The sequence below is a fragment of the Lepisma saccharinum genome, chromosome 1 (assembly GCF_977018435.1).
Source record: "Lepisma saccharinum chromosome 1, izLepSacc3.1, whole genome shotgun sequence".
Taxonomy (NCBI): domain Eukaryota; kingdom Metazoa; phylum Arthropoda; class Insecta; order Zygentoma; family Lepismatidae; genus Lepisma; species Lepisma saccharinum.
The window spans coordinates 21,314,617-21,338,773 of record NC_139229.1 but is presented as its reverse complement, the minus strand read 5'-3'; the positions used below and the strand labels follow the sequence as shown (position 1 = coordinate 21,338,773).

Here is a 24,157-nt window from a genome sequence, read left to right as displayed (position 1 = left end):
AAGGGGGGCAATTGCCCCCCCTAATCATGAACATCTGAAGATTTCTTCAACGAAGGGACAAGCAAGGTATTTTTCCATGGGGCACAGTGGGAGCAGTTGGGTTACAAAACTGGGGGGGGGGGGGGGGGGCAACGACAGTTTACTTTCCATTGGTACATAAGGTTTATTATAGTGCGTGGGCAACAGTGGGAAGGGCAACTGCCTCCCATGCCCCTCCTAATCTCCACCACAGATTACCCCGATAATAGCGTTACCCCCTCAAGAAATACCACTTGAATTTGAAATTATCGCATTCCTGCATCCCCATTATCATGAAAGTAAATTACTGTGACTGAAATCAAATTATATGTGTGAAATAGTATATACTTTTAGGTTGACATTCGTTTTCTAAGGGAGAGATGTGGTCTTGCCTCCAGACTTCCATGCCCCTATATTATTATACTTGCATCTAGAAATTTAGATGAATCTTATCGCCGTTATTAAACGATATTATACTCTTTAAAAAAATGGAAGTATTTTCAAGATGAAAGTTCAAAGCAACAGGGGAAGGTAGTGCAGTGCCGTGACCAGGAGGGTAGGGGGCATTGCTCCTCCAAATGTGGACGGCAATCAATTCAAGGGGGGCAAACAAAGAAGTGAAATAAAGCAAAACTAGCAGAATCTATGAGTAGCAAGTCAAAAGGATACTCAAAATGGTATTACTTTTCACTTCTTTCTTGCATTATTTCTTCCAGATGGCCAAGAGCAACTGTAGGGTGGCACAGAGGGGTAATTGCCCCTTTGATTTCAAATTTTATCGGGAGTTGGCACTGAGTGCTGAACGAACTATGTGAAAAAATGAATGAACTAAGTGAAAAAAATTGTAAAAGAGAATATCATGGCGCTCCATGAAATTTTTTGCGCCTATTAAATCAATATTGTTTTCAGTTTGTACAAATTTAGATTTAAAAAACTTTCTTGCTCACAATTTGATTGTTTTCTCTTTCTGTAATGCATTACCAGAGAGAGAACAACAACTAACTACTTCGGACTGTTGCTGCTAATCAGTTTGGCCTTAAATGCATGAACAATTGTTCAGAAGAAAATGAACGTGCACATTTCAGAGACAATTTATTCAATTTTGCTGTTGGTTTGTTATGGGACAATGTACAGTATTTAAATAATATGTTTACATATATATTTACATATATCTGTATATCTACGTATGTCTATGTCTCTATGTATATATATATGTGTATGTATGTATGTGTGTGTGTGTGTGTGTGTGTGTGTGTGTGTGTGTACATTTTGAGACATTGAAGAGAACGAAAGTGCTTTTGCGTTCCTCGTAGTTTGCAGGGTGCTAAGCCGAGTGTCGCCAGGATAGGAGTGTGCCTAGCCATCTGCCGGGCGAGAATCTGGCTCTTTTGTTCGGGCTATTCCAAGACCTCCGGTGTAGCCTCAAGTGCAGGGCTGACAACCTCGAAATGTTTCTACGCATATGGTGCAATAGTGTTGACGTTATTAGTCATCGATGGTGTGGGGAAAAAACCTGGCCCCCCGATGTTAGAACAAGTGGAAATGAGTGAAATTCGTGAACTGTTGAAACAATTGCAGAGCTCCAATGAATCGATCATTAAGGAAGTGAGGTAACTGAACTACAGAGTTACACATTTGTTGGATAGAGTTTCGGTCATGGAGAGCGATGTAAACAAACTCGTGTACGAAATCGGTGAGTTACAAGGTTACTGCAAATGGCTAGAGAATCGTCTTGATGACCAAGAGAACAGGAGTAGGTGCAAGAACCTGGTGTTTTTTGGCATCCCCCAGGAAGATGGCAAGGAAGATTGGGAGACGACGGAGGGGAAAGTGAAAGACCTCATCGAAACGAAATTGCATTTACAGTACATTTAGGTGAGGATGACATTCAACGTTGTCATAGAATAAAAACATGTTCCCCCGATTGTCTGCAGATTTCTTCGCAACAAGAAGAAGGATGAAATTCTAAGAAATAGACACAGATTGAAAAGTTCTAGAGTGTCCGTGGATGAAGATTTCTCATTCAGTGTGAGGAAGGAACGCCAACTGCTGTCCCATTCATAAATGATGCCCGAAGGAAAGGTCATCATTCCCACCTAAGTTTCCGACATCTCGTTGTTGACGGTCGGAAATATATGCTACAAGACCTGCAGGATTGTCCAGGCGCCCAGAATGCTTGCGACAACAACACCCAAGGTCATTCTGCAGCTGGTCAACATCAGAACCCTCCTCTCCCTCTCCCCAGGGATCCCACAGGACAAGGAAGAGTAGGGCCGAGGGCCTGCCAACTTCCTTGAGGACCCTCATGTAACCACGCCCATTGTCTGCAACATCCAGGTAAGCTGATGCCGAGTGTGTCTGTCTCAGAAAGCAATGAGGCCGCGAGATCCCCCTTGATTCAGGAATGGAAGAAAAGCGACCCACTTGCCTGTGACTCAGTAAATTGCAACCCAAAACGAAACACCTTTGCTCAGTTAAACTTTCACAATATGAATAACAATAGCAAACAGTTTAATATTGCATATCAGAACGTACGAGGGCTAAGAACGAAAACAAAACAGTTTTACCTAAGTGTATTATCCAATGATTACGATGCGGTGGAATGTTCCGAGACTTGGTTAACGTCTGCGCATGCTAACGAGGAACTGTTTGACGACAGATACGTCGTATTCAGGACAGACCGTGACCCGATCGCCTCGGGGAAAACCAAAGGCGGAGGTGTCCTGCTGGGAGTTCAACGGAAATTCCAAACCTCCAAAATAGACTGCAGTCTTGAGGACCCTACCGTTGAATGTATAATTGTTAAAGTTAAAATGGATGATGAAACTAACTTGAATATGTGTGTAGTATATGTCCTGCCTGATTCCCCATCTAAAACATACGATACACTGTTTGATCACATAACCTTGCAATGTCCGACTGGGTGTTGATTACTTCACTGTTTGATCACATAACCTCGCAATGTCCGACTGGGTGTCGATTACTTCTGACAGGCGACTTGAATATTCCAGAAATCGTCGGCTCACATTCAGATTTACTAAATTCAGGAAACACGTGTCTACACTGTAACAATGTTTTAAACACTTATGGCAAAACGTTATACTTAATCATAACCAATTTGAACTACATATTTGTTGAAATGAATGAGCTTCCGATAGTACCTGAAGATAAGCACCATCCTGCACTAATGCTGTGTGCTTCTCACCCACAACCACGCAAAATCAAACCCGAGACAAGACAAAAATGATATAATTTCCAAAAGGCTGATTTTTAAAAACTATTCAAAGAAATTCAAATTGTAAACTGGGATGTATTAAGAAATTATAATGATATAAATGATGTGGTCCGTACATTTTATGGCATTTTAAACTCTGTCTTTGATAAATGCATCCCCTACACGAACCTCAAGTCGCAACTATATCCATGCTGGGTCACCTGGGAAAAAATAAAGGATATAGCTCTTAAAACTATGCCTCATCGGAAATACAAAAGACAGATCAGGGATGCCGTCTTTCATGAAACTAAATTTAAAGAATTGCGGAAGAACATTAAAAAACGTGTCTCCAAGGCGTACGATGAATATTTGCTAAACTGTAAATTAGGTGTACAATACGATCCCAAAAGATTTTGGTCCTATGTAAAAAACAAAAGAAAGAAAACACCTACCCATCCCACCACCTACCAAAATAAATCTCTACGAAGCGGAAAAGAGATTGCGGATATATTTGCTTGTCATTTCAAGTCAGTCTATAGCGATGACAAATCAAGCTATGAAACAACATTCCCCCTGGATAACACTAACGAACTGTTGGGCATGCTCCATATTGGTGAAATTTCCTTAAATGACGTGGATGATGCATTAAAATCACTAAAACCAAAAAGATCTGTTGGTTCCAATATGGTCCAAAGGATAAAAGAATGCTCGGAAAGCCTTTAGTACCTGCTACACATCTTATTCAACCTTTCACTCTCCACCTGCATTTTCCCGGAAATATGGAAGCTTTCTGAGGTGTGTCCCATACCAAAGACCTCCGACAAAGCTGATATCAACAACTATAGGCCAGTCGCACTTATTTCAACTCCCGCAAAACTCTTCGAACAAATCTTATGTAAATACATTTCCAGGCACCTTCATCTGATACTGTCCCCTCACCAGCATGGATTCATACCTAAACAGTCCATTGTAACAAATTTATTTGAAATCTCCAACTTTATAACCTTGATGCTGGACAGGAAAGGGCAAGTTGATGTAATTTATACTGATGTTTCAAAGGCGTTCGATCTTGTTGACCATGATACACTTCTCCAAAAGCTTCACCATCTTAACCTCTAGACCGAAAACAGTATGTTAGATATGATAATAGCATGTCTACTGTATTTCAGACCTCCTCGGGTGCAAGGATCGAACCATGAACCACTGCTATTCCTTATGATTGTTAACGATCTCCCAGAATGCCTGCTACATTCCAAGAAACTCCTGTACGCGGATGACCTGAAAATAACGAACGATAATGATACCCTGGAACTGCAAAAAGACATTGATAATCTTGTCGAATGGTGCGTTCAAAACAAACTAAAACTCAATTTTAACAAATGCAAAATTATGACTTTCACTTGAAAGAAACAACCCCACACGCACACTTACACAATCAGTGGCCACACGTTAGACAGTTTCAAGTTACAAAAATATTGGTGTTCAGTTTGAAGAAAATAACAGTTTTCAAAAGCACATCGACCACATTGTAGCAGAAGCGTACCGAAACCTTGGGTTTATAATTAGAATGGGAAACGACATTAAGAAGTCAGAAACATTCCAAATACTCTACAATACCTACGTAAGGTCGAAATTGCAATACGCGTCTATCGTCTGGTCCCCACAAAACCTAAATGAAACCAGCAGAATAGAGAATGTACAAAACAGGTTCCTTCGATCCTTAAGACTGTAAAAAGACTGCGTTTACACCAAATATACTCCTTATCATACACTAAAAAAATACTTCAATATACAATCCCTAGGTGATAGAAGAAACATACATCTCTTACTATTCTTGCATAAACTTTTAAACAACTCATTAGACTCCTCTCAGCTGCTCTCAGAAATCCCTTTTTATGTACCATATAATAAGGTAAGACCACGGAAAGAGCTGTTTCAAGTACCGAGAGCTCAAACAAAGTCAGCCAATGCAGCACCCACTCGGAGAATGTGTAGGTCATAACGAAATTGCAAAGTCATATGATAAGATAGACATCTTCCAAAGTTTTCGAAGGTTCAAAAGGGAAACTGAAACTTTACTTCCAACACCAGACTTAACTTTGTTTAGTAGTTCCGTCTCTTTATGTACAGGCGAAAGAGTCCATCCTATTTTTTTCTTTTTGTGTTATTTACTAATTACTAGCATTACATCTATATATCATCGTTTATATGTAAGGTGAAGCTCATATGTTTTTCCTTGGTTATCATGTGTAAGTTCTAACCTCACCTGTCAGGTTACTACTTTATACGTCTTTTTCATATCTCATCTTATATTAATTTTTATATTACTGTAACATATTATCATAGTATTGTACCTTATGAATTCTGCTGATTGCATATTTTGTGTGCCCGACAGTGTTATAATACAAGACACTGTAAGTGGTAATTTGCCTGTAGTGTCATGTCTTTAAATAAATAAATGTACGCCTTCCCCCCCCCCCCCACACACACACACATCAATGCAATAAAACTAAGCCAATGAGGTAAAATGAGGTTTATCTTTTCCGGCTGAACTTTATTTAAGGCTTTTGCCCCCCCCCCCCTAATCTGAGGGTCTGTGCACTTCTTTCCCTTCTGATTTTTTTACGGCATTGGCCGCGGTGGCTCAGTCGGTAACGCGTCTGACCACCATGCTCAAGGTCCCGGGTTCGATCCCCGGCCGGTTCAAATCCGGGAACTTTTCTAACGGTGAAAGCGGCCCCGGCGCCCACCCAGCGTCGAATAACATGGGCACCTGGGGGAAACCCTGGGGGGTAAAGGTGGTCAGGGGCGTGATGCTGATCACATCACCCCACTCACGACCGGATCAAGAAAGTGTGGGGCGTTACCCACACACCCCCTATACGCCTTCATGGCGTGGTGCTATGCACAGGGGAACACTTTACTTTTACTTACTTTTTTTTTTTGCTATTGGTGTGGTAACTGGTTGATGCAATCTAAATATTGTAAATACGGAGAAACTAGTACTCACTTTATCCACAAAACAGTTTCACAGATAAGTCAGTACTAGTTTCTTCGTATTTATCTACTACTGTGTCTCTCTTCTCCCAATTATGAACTAAATATTGTAAAAATGTTATGTGCCAAAAATATCAATAAAACACAATTATTTTTTACACAAACTCAATGTCATGTTGGCACAGAGTGCAAGTCATATTTTAACTTTATTTAAATAAACAAAAATGCTAGCAGCTCTTGGCATTTGTCGGACACAAATTTAACTGTTTATGCAAACAGTCAAGTGAAGAATTCATCACTACAACACCAAAGATTGTGACAGAAATCTATTCCAAACCAATCAGTCCGATAGATGCTATTTTAACTTGTTTCCTTAATGATTATTTTAGAATTTAAAATTATTATTTCCACTGAGATCAGAGAAACAGTTTTACCTTCACTTTAACAGATGGTAGGATGACACCAGAGCTGACAGTTTTTGAACCTGAAAAAATAAACTCTTTTGTAATATGGGAAGAACGGTTGAAAAAAAAAACTTTAATGGTCCATTACCTGCCATGTGAATAACTTTATAAATGTTTTCATTACTGAAGAAACACTAATTTCAGATAAATACAAATTTTTTGCATGGACTAGAGGTATTGTAGATTACATGGGGTTTGAGTGCATACTGAACTGTTAGCCATTGTATTCCTCCATCAAGTACTCAAAATGGAGGTGGAGAGGAGGATGCTCTCTTTCCAACTTGGAAACTTTATGCAAAGGATCTCTCAGGTGTCACAATGTTACCATGTGAAATATAGGAGCACCCACACTACAGCAGCTTGAATACATAGTGTGGAAAACGGCACTGTTCTGGGCTCTCTGGCAGGTTCCACTCGAATATGATACCCCTAGAGGCACTGGTGTCAGCCCACTACATGATATTCATCTGCTTATAATGGAAGTAAATGGAGTTTTCGCTGCAACGTCTGATTCTTTTACATGAAGCATTTCTATGAGTGTGATAATTGCTATGATATTTGGTACAGTGGTCGTGAAGATTAACGAACATTCTACACAGTCGACCACGTCCTGTTATTGTAACTTTCATTAATAATAGGGCAGAAAATATATGCATGGAATGCTCTTGGTAACTAAATTTATGTGTATGAATTAGGTTCATTATTATTATTATTATTATTATTATTATTATCATCATTTCTTTTAAATATATATACACTGAAGCATTTGTATTTTTTATATTTACTGTCTCTTTTCTTCCGCTTTAAACTAATCGTGACAATGGTGATGATGATTGGATGAAACGACAAAGGGAAACCCACAAACTTCCTTAGTGCCATCGACATGAGTGTTAAGGAAACTTTCAGACCAATGGGACAAGCAACATGGGATGTTCACACTGATGTGACTATTGTCGGGATGCGCTAGCAAGCGGCGTGGGACCACCCACTCTGGTAGCGACGCGCTGTTGCCGGATTGACCTACTTCAGGATTCTCGCGAGCCCACAGAAACATGAGGAAGGCTGAACTACTGCAGCTCCCCAGAAGAAGCGGGACATACGGTGGTCCGTCTCCCGCCTTATCATTGTATGTACAATGCAATCGAACTTATTTGGGCACAGGTCAAAGGGCTGGTAGCACAGAGGAACACTTTGCCACCTTTTACACCATCTAAAATTTTGCAATTGACAGAACAGGCTATCGGGGATGTGACAGCAGATAGGTGGCGTTCGGCTATAGAACACGCAAGGTAGATTATTTCCGAAGCATGGGAAAAGGAGGGAGTTGAAAAGCAGCAAATGGAGGATTTTGTAATTTTACTTGGGCGGGAAGACAGCAGTGACAGTAGTAGCTCAGATGAAGATGTTCCTTTACTAACCAACAATGAAGATGATCTTGGGATAGCGCCACTGCAATGGTAGCCGGTAAGCAAAAACAACTGAATATTTAACTACTACTTCTGTTCTTTCATTCATTTTTTATGTTTTTACATACAGGTAGCCTCAAAGCATTAATAACACATGTACCAAATGTATCATTAATGTTAAGGAAATCGAGCAATTGCCAAGCGTTTCGTTGTAATTTATTGAACTCTGTATTGCCAGAGCCTGTATTCTCATATAGCTCCCAAATTATCTCACTTCACACACCCACCTGTGCCTCCCCGATGGCACAGTGGTAGGGTAAGTGTTGTCGCCTTGTAATCAAGTAGTCCTGGGTTTGATACCTTGTCGAGGCACATAGTGGTTCGGATCCCACTTCCAACTGTAGGTCCATTCCAGATTAGCCGTAGTGTGCATAAAGTGGACTTTAAAACACCAACTCAATCAATCAATTCACACACAATTGATTTGTTCTTGATAAATTCTTCTCCGTAATACAGTAACTCAGTTCTGTAAAATTCTGTTTTGGAGGTGAATTTTTGTAGGTTCCTCAAAATATAATTTAAAAACGTGTTAACGAAACGAAGTTGTACGTAATTTGTTTATACGTAATTTGCCCTAATTTTCAAGAAATACATTTCATTTGTACGTTCTGAAGCTTCAACAATTGCGGCATAACAAAGAAGGCAAAGAGAGGCGGCATGAAATCAAAGGAGAACGATTTGCCACAGTGTTGTTCATAACACAAGATGCATTTTCTTTTGTTGGTAATTGTGATACAATGCAACATAAGTAAAAAGATGCCGGTAGCTGATGCTTGGAATGTACCATAATAAAAACACAACAAAGGTTCTTTCAGTGAAGGTTTTCAGTTGGTGTGTAGTGTAGAGCAGGAAGATAAAATGTTTCATGCTTGCCAGAATGCCCGAGCTTGCCAACAGCTGACTAGCCTGTCCGTGTGTTTGTGCGAACGTGGCAACGTAGAAACCCCCCAGCCACATGGCAACCAACGAGGAGACAGAATTTGGTCACGTTCTGCCGTTCTGCGTTCTGATTGCACGCCGCTTCTTATCGCATCTGTACTTTAGTGACACAGACACTTGCATTCATTCCGCATGAGGGTCCAAACAGCAAACCGCTCAGCAAGTAACATGTTCAGCACATGTTCATATGTCGTATTTGCATGCTACTTGTTACTTCAGTTGGAAAGCTGCTTAAAAGAAGGGTACTCAGACGAAGCGACGTGCCACAGGGGGAGTTTTCAACGAAGTGACAAGCGACATGGTGCCTTCAGTCTATTAGCAAGCATTTGCTGCTTATTGTGCGAACAACAGATCTAGGTGACACGATAAAGCTGCACGTTACAAGAACAGATCTAGGTGACATGATAAACCACACATTACAACAACAGATCTAGGTGACACAGTAAACTGCATGTTACAACAACAGATCTAGGCAACATGATAAGCTGCACATGTCACTCAAACTGTGCCATTTCCTCAATAGCTTGCAACGTGTTGCCATGATTTGTTGTTCACGCATATGCATTGCAATGAGTGTCTTGCTTTATGGAGATTGCGCACCAAAGTGACAAGCGGCGCTTGACTCTTATCACTTCACTTGAGGATTTCACCAACTCAACGCTGGTCTGTGCTGCCCGTCATACCACTACAGTGTCAAATGTTGCTCTTGATTGGCTTGTTTCCAAGCAACACATGTCCCTTGTCACTTAGTCTGAAAGCTGCCTTGCACCAAAGAACCCATGTTGCTTTGGTGTGAAATCCTCATATTGTTTGTCGCATGCCGCTTTGGTATAATATCTCCTTGAGGAAACTGTGCAGTCAGAGCTTGTGTCCCTAAGGTTCGAAAGGCTGCATTGATTACAGACTGCTCGCTTCCAAGCAACACTTGTGGTTTGTAGCCTCGGTATGAAATATCTCTCAGGATACTATTTATATTCCAATAACATAGAAAAATAAACTCTAGTACACAATCCAACACCTGACGTCCGGAATCACATTGCGATGTGTCTCCTTGTATTATGCATGCTATTTATTTATTTCATTTTACTTTTCTTTCCAAATTAATGCAATTTCGTGACGGCAAATCACTCCACAAATATAACTGTTTCCATCAATTCACTTTCCGCCTTTAAAGACAAACAAATCTACACAATATATTCCAAAAACTAATTAAGCCGCATTACTTTCAAAAGAAAATTAGTTGCGAGCAATACTGGTCACACTGCCATTTATGTTGTCATCCGTCTCAGGAACAAGTTTCTTGGGTCGTTTTCCACACTACATTTTCAAGGCATGGTACCCCCACCTTTATACCCAGTAAACACCCCCCCACCCAATCTAACGATTTCCACTTAAATGCTGTTTTTGTCTTTACTTCCATCTACATTTTCCTTAGCTGTTAACCCAAATATTCACATAGTAGCTTTTCTTACCTGGAACCTGAAGAATATTGAAAGTTCTAGCTGCTTTGGAAGATGTCACAAGTGAGAATTCTGTTGCTCCGTAGCCCTAGAAGCAGAAGTATGATAATTTAGTCTAAAGGTACATGTGTGTGACAAGTGCATTTAGTTTCTCAGTTTAGTCCTTATTTGATCATGTAAAATTATACAGTGCAACCACGATTTTACATTCCTCATTCCTGTATTTTACATGTTCCTGCATTAAACGTTCAATTTTGATAGTCCTAATGTAGTAAAATGTCATAAATCTTTCCTTGATTTTACATTTTCCCACATTTTAAGTTTTTCAGCCTGGTACCCTGAAAAACATAAAATCGAGGTTCCACTGTATCTATTCATCTATTCCTAGTGATTGAATGTATATAACATACAGAAATTAATATTCATGATAATCCACTGTTGCACATAATAAAAAATAGCAACTGAAGTAGATACATTGTGAGAGTTTGCTTAACTATCTACACACCATAATATACAGGATTTTGACAGATTTTCATGTCAAATTGGATATTATCTATTATTTAGTGCATTGATACTTCTTCTAACACTGTGTTTCGAGAACGTACTGCTCAAACGTAGTGTTAGAAAAAGTATAATATAAAGCACTAAATAATGAATGTCCAATTAACATTGCTTGCTAATGTAGAACCATTGCCACTAACATTCAGAGAATCATTAGATTTTCACAAACTTTGACAGAGATTAAAACAGGACTTACCATGTCAACTTCTTTGATATGTGGAAACTTAATCTTGAGTTCTTGTATGGTATTTATGTCTATTGCTGCACCTCCAGTGTACATGTATTGAAGGCTTGACAGGTCATTCACAGAGAAGATTGGAGTTTTCAGTAACCACACCAGCACATACGGAAATCCTCCAAACATCTGAGGCTTGGGAAAGGAAGGAAAGATATGATTGGATGAAATGCTATGCCCATTAGGCAATACTTTAATTAGCACAGGATTTCAAATGCTGCAAAAGATGGCAAAATATAGGAATGGCTTGTTACTAAAAACTGTAAACATTACCCATAACTCTCACTTTCGAAAATCCTTGACATACAACTCATCACGATTTCCAGCATTTTTAATATGTTAATATAGTCAGATTATCTGCTCAGTGGACAAGTTGAATTTTAAAAAAATTAAAAAATTAACAGCGTAATTGCATATGCTAACTCTACCTCCATCAGAAATTTTCAGCACAGAGGAGAAGTCTCAAATGTTGATGTCGTACCCCATGTTAAAGCTGCGGTAGCTCAGTCATTAGGGCGTCTGACTACCATGCGACAGGGCCAGGTTCAATCCCTGGTGGGGGAGAACCAGAACTTTTTCAACCTTTTCAAGAGGCTCTGGCACCCACCCAGCATCGTATAAAGTGGGTACCTGGAGGAAACTCTGGGGGGTAAAGGCAGCCAGGTGCATGGTGCTGATCATATCCCCGGCTCAGCCGAGACCAAGAAAGTGTGGGGCCCTAACCCCACACCCCCTATATGCCTTCATGGCATGGTGCAAAGCATAGGGGAGCACTTTACATTTTACTTTACTTTTTACCCCATGTTAAAAATTTATACAAGTTTAATTAAAATCATGCTGCTAGTCCACTGGATGTACATTTACTACTCCATTAAAAGCAAAAATATTTAGTTACTTTTTATCAATTCTTAACATGGAATACTCAAATCAACATTTGAGATATACAGTTCAAAACTTTTGTTATCAGCCACCATGAAACAAGTGTACTGAAAAGGATAATGTAAGTTTTTCAGAATCTTGGCAGCTATCCAACAAGGAAAGTCCAAATTCTATCCATTTGGAGTATCTATCTTTGGTGTATCTAAACAGTCTAACAATGTACATTTTTAGCAAACTGTACTTTGGTATGGCATTTCATCAAGCCTACTGATTCTATGAAAACTGTTCTGTGTATCTAATACTACAAGAAACAAAAATGTTTACTATTATTTTAAACTATCAACAATTGGTATCATAGTTTCACATCTTATTACAAATGATGATAATTCCATAAACCTATATATATCTTCTAGGGATGGCCACAAAATCCAGATATACAAATAATTAGAATATCTGGATAATCAGAATATGCAGATATACACATAATTAGAGTATCTGGATAATCAGAATATGCAGATATACACATAATTAGAGTATCTGGATAATCAGAATATCCAGATAAGTCAGATGTCTGAATATCTGGATAATGCAGAATATCCAGATAATACGGATATTCGGATAATTCAAATATCGGGGTAATTTGGATAATCCAAATATTGGGATAATTTGGATATATGGGTAGATCAGATTTGATTAAATATTTGTAGAAAATCCATACAGTGAAATATGAAAATCATGAATAAAAGAATATGTTGATAGCCCATAAAATGCATAAACGATAAAATTGTCCAGATAATGCACACATTTGGATATCTGGATATTTGGATAATCCAAATAACTGGATAATTCTGATAATCTGAATATCAGATATTCATGTATCAGGATAATCCAGATAATTTGGATATCTGGATAATCCGTATATCAGAATATCCAATACCAGTTTGGCCATCCCTAGCATAAGTAGATATGGACACGAGTGTATGGAGATGACACTTGCAAAATTTTTGTCATGGTACACATTATGAAGTTTAAATTTCCTACTATTTTTGTGCCTACATACACACAAATTGCAACACTTTTGTTTTCTCATGCACTGACACTCGTGATCTTAGTTCAAGAGCTTCTGGGTTTGACTCCTAGCCAAGGCATTTGCGTTTCATTGTGTTGGATCCTTCATCTATTTCTTCTAATTTTCAGTCATCTTCATCATTGCAATTAACCCAAGGAGGGTGAAAGTGAAATTAGTTAACAACCAAAACTAAATTAATTAATATACAACACAAAATTTTATTCCTGAAATCTTGCAAGAGAAGAACAGTTAAATACAACCCAACAACAAAGTAATTTTATCCAAAAGTATTACCTTGTATCGTGCAACAGCATCCAAGATATTCTTCCCAGAGTACACAGGAATGGTATAAGTTTCGAATCCATTTACTAGTTGATACAAACTCATTATCAACCCAGCTGCATGGAAATTCGTAAAGGTAATCATAAAACTACCATCATACAATACATACCTGAAAGGTAAAAATTCAGGTATTCATTCCAAAAAATGCAATGCAACTATGGTAATGTCTCAGATAGTGTAAAATACATGCATAATGTAAAATTCAAACAGGGATGGCAACAGGGGTGGGCACGGGTGGGCAAGCGTCCACCCAAAAATTCCTGTGCCCACCCGATTGCCCACCCAATCAAATTCAATAAGTACATATACTCGGGGATATATGAATGATTAAATATTTAAGTGTAACCCGGTGTTCATAGCATGTATATTTTACTTGTGAAAATTATCTATGCTGGAAATGTTCACATATTATCAACCCATAAAAAGCCACTTGTTCACTATACAGGCAACACCTTACGATTTGATATACACAGGACATGTACCATGTAGACATTTTAACGAAAAATCGGTTGAAGTCAAGGATGGCTAGGTGGCTCAGTTGGTAGAGCCCTGATTTGGGTCCTGGTAGACCTGGTAGACTGGTAGATTTGGGTCCTGCAATTTCCACCTAAAATGTTTACATATGCAACATCTTGCTTTCTCTTCTCGACATTCATAAAATTTTCGGCTGTCTCTTTATGGTAGTTAAGTGCTTGAATGTGTTTCGAACCCAGTAGGCTTAAACAAAAGTATTTTTTATACCATGAAATTCTCGGACTGCATATACGAAATTTAGTTCTGGCAAAACTAAATCATCACTCAAAACTTTGATTTTCAGTTGATCTATGCAGCTTATTTCTGTTTTAATAAACCACTCCAATATCCGGTACTGCTAAAATATTCACTTTGGAGAGAGAGAGAGAGGCCTTGATCCCTTCGGCCCTCAAACCGAACTAGCACTACACTGAGGGCCCGGAAGTTCTGCTGTCGTCAATGTCTTCATTATCGAATCACTATATCTTATAAAGCAACCAGAGGACGCTGACTGATCTGAATACCAATCTACTGTATGAATTGTCACACTTACCTCTGAAATCTCATTAATCGATTCTTTGTACAGATCAACCGAAAAATTGAATTCCCGTATTTATATCCTCATTATATTCTAGAACGTTTCGCAGATAAAACGATTCGTTAATATTGCCAGTAGTTGACTCCTTCTCTCATTCAAGAACATACCCTCTCCCGCCTTCCAGAGATTAGAAATTACAACGAATCGCCCTACGTGTGGCGCTACCTTTGTTGTGCAGCTTCCAAATGCTGACAAGTCTCTACATAGTGCTCAAGTGCGCTGTGACAACACCGAAAGCGCAACAAAAGTTTACATGCAAGATTATGAACAACAGGGTTATAGAACATTCTCCGTCTTGCCTCGATAATTGTCTATCTCCTTAAATCATTGACACATTATTCAAAAAGCCAAAAACCTAATTTTACCTAGTGTAAAATAAAAAATTTCCTGGGGGGCTCGAGCCACCTGAACCCCACCTTGGATACGTGCTATTAACAATAACAGGGTTATAGAACATTCTCCGTCTTGTCTCGATAATTATTTCTCCCAAATTATCACATTATTGAAGAAGCCAAAATCCTAATTTTATCTAGTGTAAACAGAAAAAAATCCTGAAGGGGGGGGCTCGAGCCTCCTGATTCCCACCTTGGATAAGTGCTATTGACAATAATAATGTTATAGAACACTCTCCGTCTTGTTTCGATAATTATTTCTCTCAGATTTATAAATTTATTATCTTCACATTATTCAAGACGCCAAAAATCTAATTTTATCTAGTGTAAATTGAAAAATTTCCTGAATGGGGTGGGGGGGGGGCTCGAGCCACCTCATCCCCACATTGGATACGTGCTATTAACAATAACAGGGATATAAAACATGCTCCATCTTGCCTCGATAATTATTTCTCTCCTTAAATTATTGTCACATTATTTTATTTCACACCACAAGAAACCAAAAACCTCATTTTATCTAGTGTAAACTTAAAACTTTCGGGGGGGGGGGGGCTCGAGCCCCCTAAGCCCCCCCTCTGGATACGTGCCTGCCTGCACTATAATCTTCCCTTGTGGGCACCCCTGAGTCTATGAACCCAATAGAAGATGTGTGGGATAAGAATATTGGTATTTTCTTTTTGCTTTCAGTTGTAACTTACATATGTTAACCGAAATGGTGGATGTTAGATAGCTGTATGTGTCTGATGTGCTCATGATCCTTTATTCATGGAGAATTGTATAAATTTAGAATATGTTTAAATACATGATACTTTTTTGTGACAAAATGTATAATGGAATTTTTTATATTCCGAAGCCTTGTAATCAAGGGGTTCCAGGTTCAATTCCCAGTGGAGGCACATAGTGGTTTGGATCTCACTTTAAACTGTAGGTCCAGTCCCGATTAGCCATACTGTGCATAAAGTGGACATTAAAAAATACCAACTTTATACTCAGGATTTCCCTGTGTAAAGTAAACATTTACGTATGTTAACAGAATTGGTGGAAGTTAGATAGCTGTATGTGTATGATGTGCTATGATCCTTTATTCATGGACATGAAAGTATAAATTTAGAATAAGTTTAAATACATGATATTTTTTTTGTGACAAAATCTATATACATTAATCTAAAAAGTCTACAAAATAGTTTATAAAAATTTTAAATATGATAAAGAAATGACAAATTGGTTACCTCATACTGTATATTGCATTAAGCAAACTATAATGTGTATGTAATGCACCCTTTGGAAGACCAGTGCTGCCACCAGTGGTTGGAATAAAAATTACATCATCCATGGGGTTTACCTGCAACTCATCAGGGAATGCTGAAATGCAGAGGAAGGAAAACATTATCAAAAAGTTACCTTATGTGATAAGCCAATAATTTGCTATGTGTAATAATTAAATTCTATTTCTATTTATGTTACTTTACACTGATTTTCTACATATGTAGGTTATCACAGAAATGAATGACGAACTTGAAAGAGTGATTATATATGGACTTTACAGTGAGCAGCGGTACTGTAGCATTGTAAGGGGGTGGGGTGGAAAGAAGGGAGTGAGAAACTCAGGAGGCTTCATTGGGTGTGTTCATTCACGCAGTTGGAAACCTCTCATCATCTGATTTGTGAGTAATAATGCAGTGTGGCATTTCAGTCATGGCAGAAGAAACAGCTGGTGGTTCCATGTAAAGGAAGGCACATTCCTTGGCAGTATTTTCCTTACCTCTCAATGCAAATGGTTCCCCCCACTCCTGATCTGCTGCTTATTGACCTTGATGTGCAAAGTTCAGATAGGAAGCTCGCACTGCGTAGACTGCTTACTGACCTCCACAAATGCAACAACAACGAGATACTTAAAGAATGAACCAGATGATAGACAAACACACATCTGTGCATTACCCATGACTCAAACCAAGAACTCATGGTTTTACTACAGAGACAGACGACAATTAACATCAAAATAATGTTAAAAATCTCTTAAGTAGATATTATTTCCATTTACAGTTAGGAGAATGGCACATTCAATGCCCATGTCTACTGTAAATATAAAATGGATTGTTTGTATTCTTTTCACAAACAGCATGGTTTAAAGGCTCTTAGAAAAGGTTTAACACTTTCATTGATACTGACTTATATAGGGTCCAGCAGAATGATCTCCCCAATTTGACTTGGCCACCACACACGCAGCATTGGCAGGGGACACTAGAGTCGTATATCCTTGAGCAGAACAGGACATACCATTTTAGTTGAAATCATGGCCTGGAATGGTAAACATTGAGTGTTTGTGCTGGAAATCTATTTTAAAAGAGATGACTGTGATTGTGCTCATCTCATTACATGGTGATATCTCAAACCTTGCTTGGTTACCAGACTTATCCCCTGGAAAGAGAGGAGTGGTGGGGATGCCTGAAGGCTGAAGTCTTTAAACATAGGCTGCAGACAATTGAGGAATTGGAGGATGCCATTCGCAATGCGATCATAGCAATGCCAGCAGCAGCGATTGTGCGAGCAATGCGGAATTTCAGATTGAAGTTTCAGGAGTGTATAGCTCATGCAGGCAAACATTTGTGTAATATAATCTACAAAACAAAGTGATGACAAAATGTGGTGGTAAAATAAAATTTGGAATATGATCTATGTTGTTATTTTTTTTATTGCTGTTTCAAAAAGGGGAGATCATTCTGTCAGACCCTGTATGAAATTTGAAAAAAATATTCTGAATCTCAAGTGTTTCATTCATACAAATTTAATAGGAATAAATCCTAATTCCTTTAAAGATGGATGCTTTAGCAAAGTAAAAGATATTTTACATATCACTCTGTTAGTTCGAGTTTGTATTCGATTCTTTATAAATGATTTTATATTTGATCATACTTAGATTTTTTAGAACGATATTAAATGTACGATTGTTTGATTCTGGGCAAAATAAACTAAAGTCAGCAGTGCTTGGCTAAGAGCTGCCAAGCAACTTTTCATTGAGTATTGTGAGCCTGACATTTGCTCGTGATTGGGTCAACACTAAAATTTGGAAATCCCTCCAGGAACCGAACCCATGCCAAAGACAAGAGTGCTAACTGTTCAGCTATGTGGAAACTCATTTTTGGCATGCCTTATAAATTATAAATTATCACAAGATACAATTGTTCATCACTTTCAAATTAGTCAACATTTAAGTACAAATCTGTGGATATAATGAGAAATATCAAAATTCCCAGATGTATGAATCACTTGTACTTGTTAGATGCTTTTACATTACCTTGTCCATCATCCTTCAGTAAATCCTCTAGTGATGTAGCTCCTTGGACTTCCCCAATGGAGAACAGATGTATATCCCAAGGAATTCTTTCAATTATGTTCTTCACATGATCTGCCGTGTCTTTGTCACATAAAACAAACTTTGCATCAGCCTCTTCCATGAGCTTGTACTCTGCCTCTGAAATTTAGAGGTCAAATAAGAAAAGCTCTCTTTCATAATACACTCCTGACAAATAGGTTGGAATATTGTTATGTCAAACAATAGGTGATAGACACGGTCTTGGTATGTAGCAATACATGGTATCTGTCTGATGGACGTTCTAGTCTCTTTGCCGACATATGCCACCCTACTACCTATCACCTATTGTCTAACATAAAAATATTCCAAACTTGTTATTCCTAATACAAGGTGGCGCAAAAGTCATCACCTGATTTTCTTAGCCTATAGCTTTGGTTTTCAAGAAAACAAAGTAGGTTCTTTTGTGTTAAACTTTTATTGATATTTGTAAGTTTTATGTCCTCAATTTTTTAAGATGGCATCCAATAAATGAGCACCATTCGAATTGATGCAAATTTGGGATCTTTTTATTGCGTTGGTGGTATTGGAAAGAATCTGTGAGGAAATGTTTTCATTGTCCTTTAGTTGATGTAAGGTCTCTGGTGTTCACATAAACCAATGACTTAAAATATCCCCAAAGGAAAAAATCTGGAGCTGTCAAATCGGGGGACCTGGTCGGCCATGGCAAATCACCAAAATGGGCTACTACTCTGCCCGGAAAAGGGCTAATGTTTCGCAGGCTGTATGTTGGGTATACTTATTCATTTTCGCACACAGTAAATTTCGTGAGTATCTTATATTTAACTGACAAAACACTACTGATATAAACAACAAGATGTCAAAAAAAAGGTCAGTTCAAATAGGATGATGACTTTTGAGCCACCTGTAATAACAGTATTCCAAACTTTTTTTTGAGAAGTGTTCATAAAAAATCATGTTAATGAGTAATGTGCTCTGTGTCTATCCCATAAATAAAACTTTCTACTTGGTTCAACAAGTAATATGCAAAAAAGTATTATATGACAATAATTCTATCACAAATCCTGAAGAAGAAATGTTTCAAACTTAATGTGAATTGTGCTTTTACCTTCAGCATTGCTGGGACACCCTCCCTTGACTGCCCCATTGCACCTCCAGGCCCCAAGGATGAAGAGGTCGAGCAGCGCCATCTCGCTGGTGATGAAATACAGAAGCTCCCCCTTGCGGAAGCCTCTCCTCGTGAGGGCGCTCGCCACCTTCCTCGACAGTGGCTCTGCCTCGGAGAACAACACTTGCGTCCCATGGATGGTGTCTGTCTGGAATGGAAGAATGAGTTAGGAAATCTCCCTGCTAATGTCCCAACACCTAGATATAAGTATTTGTGAAGAACCTACTTCCTGCCATACATTTGGAACAAAACATGCTATTGTCAAACCAAAATGCCATCTCTTACATTCTGAACTTTGTAAAGTGTGACAGTGTCATAGTTGCTCTTCCTGTGTCAAGGTCATCCTAAGAAATATGGATGAAGATTTGACAAGCTAAATTGTTGATTGCTGACTAACATTCTCTTTTTATCCCATGCACTTTCACACAAAGCTTTATGCTATCTTTTGGATTGCTAGGATGCTAGTAGTGGTAATACAAACAATTAGGGGAGAGTTGTACAGTACCGGCCATTCTACAGTATCGGCCAATTGCTAGTTCGGACATTTGATGCTACATAGCAGTAGTTCACGGGAGGAGGAGGGAAGGGTATGTATTCATGTGCACTATAGTTTTGGGTCACCCTCTTTCACGCAGTATTGGGAGAGCTGTGCCTGTGTTACTGTGAAGAGCCAAGTGGCTGTGTGAGAGAAGTTATTTCTAGGGCCCTGGTATTCATGTTCGAGGTAAGTGTTTGATTTTATTGTCAGATTCAATTTATCGGTATTCTATAAGCAGGGATCGCATGCAAACTCCAAATCCATTTTCCCTGAGATTTCCCTGAGTTTTCCAGAATCCTCATATTTTTTCCAGAGTATTGAATGCACAGTAAAAGACTACTATAATTTTACAATGGCCTCCTCCATTTCCCCTCATAGCCATACCATCCTCACCTTCTTTATTACTGTTGTTTTCTGATGCAAATAACAAAACTAGTTCAATAATAAAATAAAATTACACTTCTTTGCATGTAATTAAGAACAAAGATGACCAGTTTTCTAGAACTTTAAACAACTCTGAAACAATTTCTAACATATCTGATATAGAACACTGAAATATTTTCACACTTTCATAGATGTTTATAAATAGATACAATATCAATTAATCTGTAATGCGTACAATAATAGTTAAGACAAACAAATTATTGGAATTTTTAAAACATAAAAATGAAGTGACAATTATTAGTACCGATGTAAAAAGGAATAATAAGTTACTGAGACTGAAATATAAAACAAGAAATGTATTTAATAATGTCTGATACAATAAATTAAGAAACTTTACTTCTCAGAAGCTTCAAGTTTTTTTTAATTGTTCTGCAATAGCCTTTGCTTCTTCTTGCATCTTTTGTTGTTTGGCTTGTAAAGCACGGATCTCACTTGCTTTACGTTTAATTTCTTTCATTTTGTCTTCTTCGTGATCACATTTCTTTCTCATCTTTTGCAATGCTTCTTCATATCTAACACGTGCACCTTTAACACTCTGGATCATATCTTTGCTTACTTCTACATTTGACACTCCTCCTACCACTTTCACAGCATCATAAACTTGCCGAATAGCCACAACAGACTCTTCTTTCAAGTTTTCTATTAAAACCTGCTTATTTACAGAAAACCCACTTTCCACATATGCATTGCCATGTGATAAAATCAAAACCAACTTAACAGTGCTCCATAACTCAGAGAAGTCATCCTTGCCCTTCATGACACCTGTAAAAAAAAAGACTCTAGTGCATCAGTTTTGATTGAAAAGTTACAAAACTTCTCTTTCAATTCCTTTTCACTACTGACATTTTGCAACGTCTTAAAGTGGCAAATTACTTTATCACCAGTTACAGCCTTCATTCTCTTTCTCCTGAGAAGTTCCTGTATCAGGTCTTCCATGCTCTGAGCACATCGCACATATTTTACGTCATGTAAAAGATCAAAATCGGTTAATTAAATTTTAAAACGCGCAAAATTTATGAGGGTATACACTTGGTCGCCAGCCCTGGAATCACATTTAAAAACAAGAAACAGACAAACAAATACGCGTAGATATGAGTTCCTTGCTGAAAGAGAAATGCTACAACAGCTTGGATTATCCACAGACAGGAGCATATTATAATCCCTCAGTTTTGCTTCATTGGGAACCATTAATCAATTACAAGATTTTCCCTGAGATTTGTATTTTTTCAAATTCCTTGAGATTTCCAGGTTTTCCAGGTGTGTGGGAACCCTGTATAAGGAAACGAAAACCTGTAAATAGTTTAGCAAATTGATTATAAACAACGTGTAATCGCAACTTTTGTTACCACTTAATGATCGTACAGTATCGGCCAGCGAAGCGTCATCCAGTGTCAGCCACACAGAATTTCGTACGCACCTACTACAGTCCTGCTTGCTTTTATTTTCAGAGTAAGATGGCAGATGAGGAGGGCAACAAAAGGGATAAATGGACTGAAGAGGCCATGAAAGCTGTGGTAAATGATCTAATGACTAACAAAATTAGAGCAAGACAAGCAGCTAGTATATTTTGTTTACCAAGAAGCACGTTAGGAGATAGATTGAGAGCAATTCAACGTGGTATGGATGTGGACCTGACACCTCAGATGGGCAGATTTAAGAAGACGTTCGATGACGAAATGGAATAACAACTACTTTCGTATATGAAAGACTTGGACAATAAGTTTATACCCCTCAGTAAGTAAGACGACAAAGTAGACAACTGCAGAAACTGCACAATGCATAATTTGTCTAGAGTCCTTTGAGGAAGATTGGGTTCACTGTACCGAATGTGGAGTTTTGCACATGTTGAATGCGTAGACCATTAAAATATTTTGTATTTTTGTGACTATTGTAAAAATGTTATTTCAACTCCACTTTAATAGACTTTATTTTCACATTTGTTAACTACCACACCTTTGTACACATACTTTACAGTTTCTTCATAAAACTGAATAATTTATCAATAGTTACCACCACCTAAAATTAAAATATTGACTGGCCGATACTGGATGACAATTTTTCCACTCTTTGAAAATCCAGCTTTTCGTTTTTTGTATATATCGAGTAGTTCTGACAACATTTCAGAGAAATTAAACCCATGTTCCTTAAAGTATGCATTGAGGTATCATATTACTATGTTCCATCAGACTATCTCCTAATCCTTTATCAGTTATAATCAATAAGCTTAAGGTGGCTGGTACTGTACGACTCTCCCCTACTATTCTGATATGCATGTTTACTCTACCATTGTGATGTAAGAATGTATGAATTCCCAAAACAAATCATGGATGTTATTGTTCTTGTGATGCCTCAAATTGGTGACAGAAAATGTAAAACCTTGGCAGTGTGGCACATGCAACCTGCTTTATAAAGTCAGATGCCATCAATTAAAAAAAAAATTCATTACTTTTGTTGCTAAATTATAGTCAACAGCAAAGTTGATTTTTACCTGACTTACAATAGTTCTAAAGCATCAGCATCAGAGCTCGAAATGACCTGGTGTTCCGGTTTATAAATATCTTGAACCTTTCCATTCTGTCTCATTAGAAATGGCTACAGACTGTTCCGGATCATTACTTTTTGAAAATATTTCACTAGATTTTCCTTTTCAGTGTGAACTAAGTTATTGTTACTAATTAATATTGTACTTTATGACAGTCAGATAAGCTTTCCATGTTGATGGAGATGTGTTGTTGGCATGGTTGCCTTCATCCTTTTGTACCCTTAAAGGTTTTGTCTTTCAATATTCTATTCTTTAATTATAATTAATTATCGTGGTTTCAATTATTCTAACAGAGGTATCCTCTTTTGCAAGATCTTTGCACAAATTTGGGTTCCTTCTTATGGTAATTCTTTTATCTCTCACAATTTCGTATTTTATATCTTCCCTGATTAACTTAAACAAATTGTTCTTGCAGCATGCTTTTTATATTTCTCATACTAAGTTAAGCAGACATATTGTTGACATTATGAAAAATGCAAAGAAGATAATAATAAGTTTAGGTTTTAATTGCACAAATTGATCTTTTAGTAAGTACTATTAAGACAAAATATTGAGGATATGTGCATTTAATTCATTTTTTTTTCCGCGGTTGGATGAAATGACAACCATTCAAGATTTCCATCCATTTAAATTTAGAAAAGGGAAGAAAAATTCAGAAGACTTGTGATAAATGTACTTGATATTATGTGAATACAGTAAAACCTCGTTAATCCAGACTAATGGGGGGGATAAGTTGACCGGTTTAACGAAACCGGATTAACTGAAATAACCTAAAAGGACAGTAGAAAGTGAATTAAAGTGCATTTATAGCAACAAAACACGTTTATTATAGTGTATTTAAAGGGCATAGGCCTAAATACACTATACAGTACAGTACAAAGTCTGCGGGAAACAGAATTTCATCAGTGGTTGACTGCCTTTTCTTTGGGAAGTTCTCTTGTTGACTTCTAGCCACATTTAAAACCTTGCATTCTGCTTTTTTTTTCT

At 37.9% G+C, this 24,157-nt stretch overlaps 1 protein-coding gene across 1 annotated transcript in view; it reads right to left on the bottom strand.

Moving 5' to 3' along the window:
- Positions 1–21,564, bottom strand: part of LOC145997237 (uncharacterized) — a 28,347-nt gene extending 6,783 nt beyond the window's left edge. Inside the window, exons 1-8 of the mRNA XM_083134099.1 lie at positions 21,502–21,564; positions 19,587–19,794; positions 18,443–18,619; positions 16,377–16,509; positions 13,597–13,753; positions 11,316–11,489; positions 10,571–10,646; positions 6,664–6,713 (exon numbers count right to left, since the gene is read on the bottom strand). Coding sequence (XP_082990225.1) covers positions 6,664–6,713; positions 10,571–10,646; positions 11,316–11,489; positions 13,597–13,753; positions 16,377–16,509; positions 18,443–18,619; positions 19,587–19,794; positions 21,502–21,564 — 1,038 coding nt within the window. The remainder of the gene's footprint in view (positions 1–6,663; positions 6,714–10,570; positions 10,647–11,315; positions 11,490–13,596; positions 13,754–16,376; positions 16,510–18,442; positions 18,620–19,586; positions 19,795–21,501) is intronic.
- Between the last annotated feature and the right edge of the window lie 2,593 nt (positions 21,565–24,157).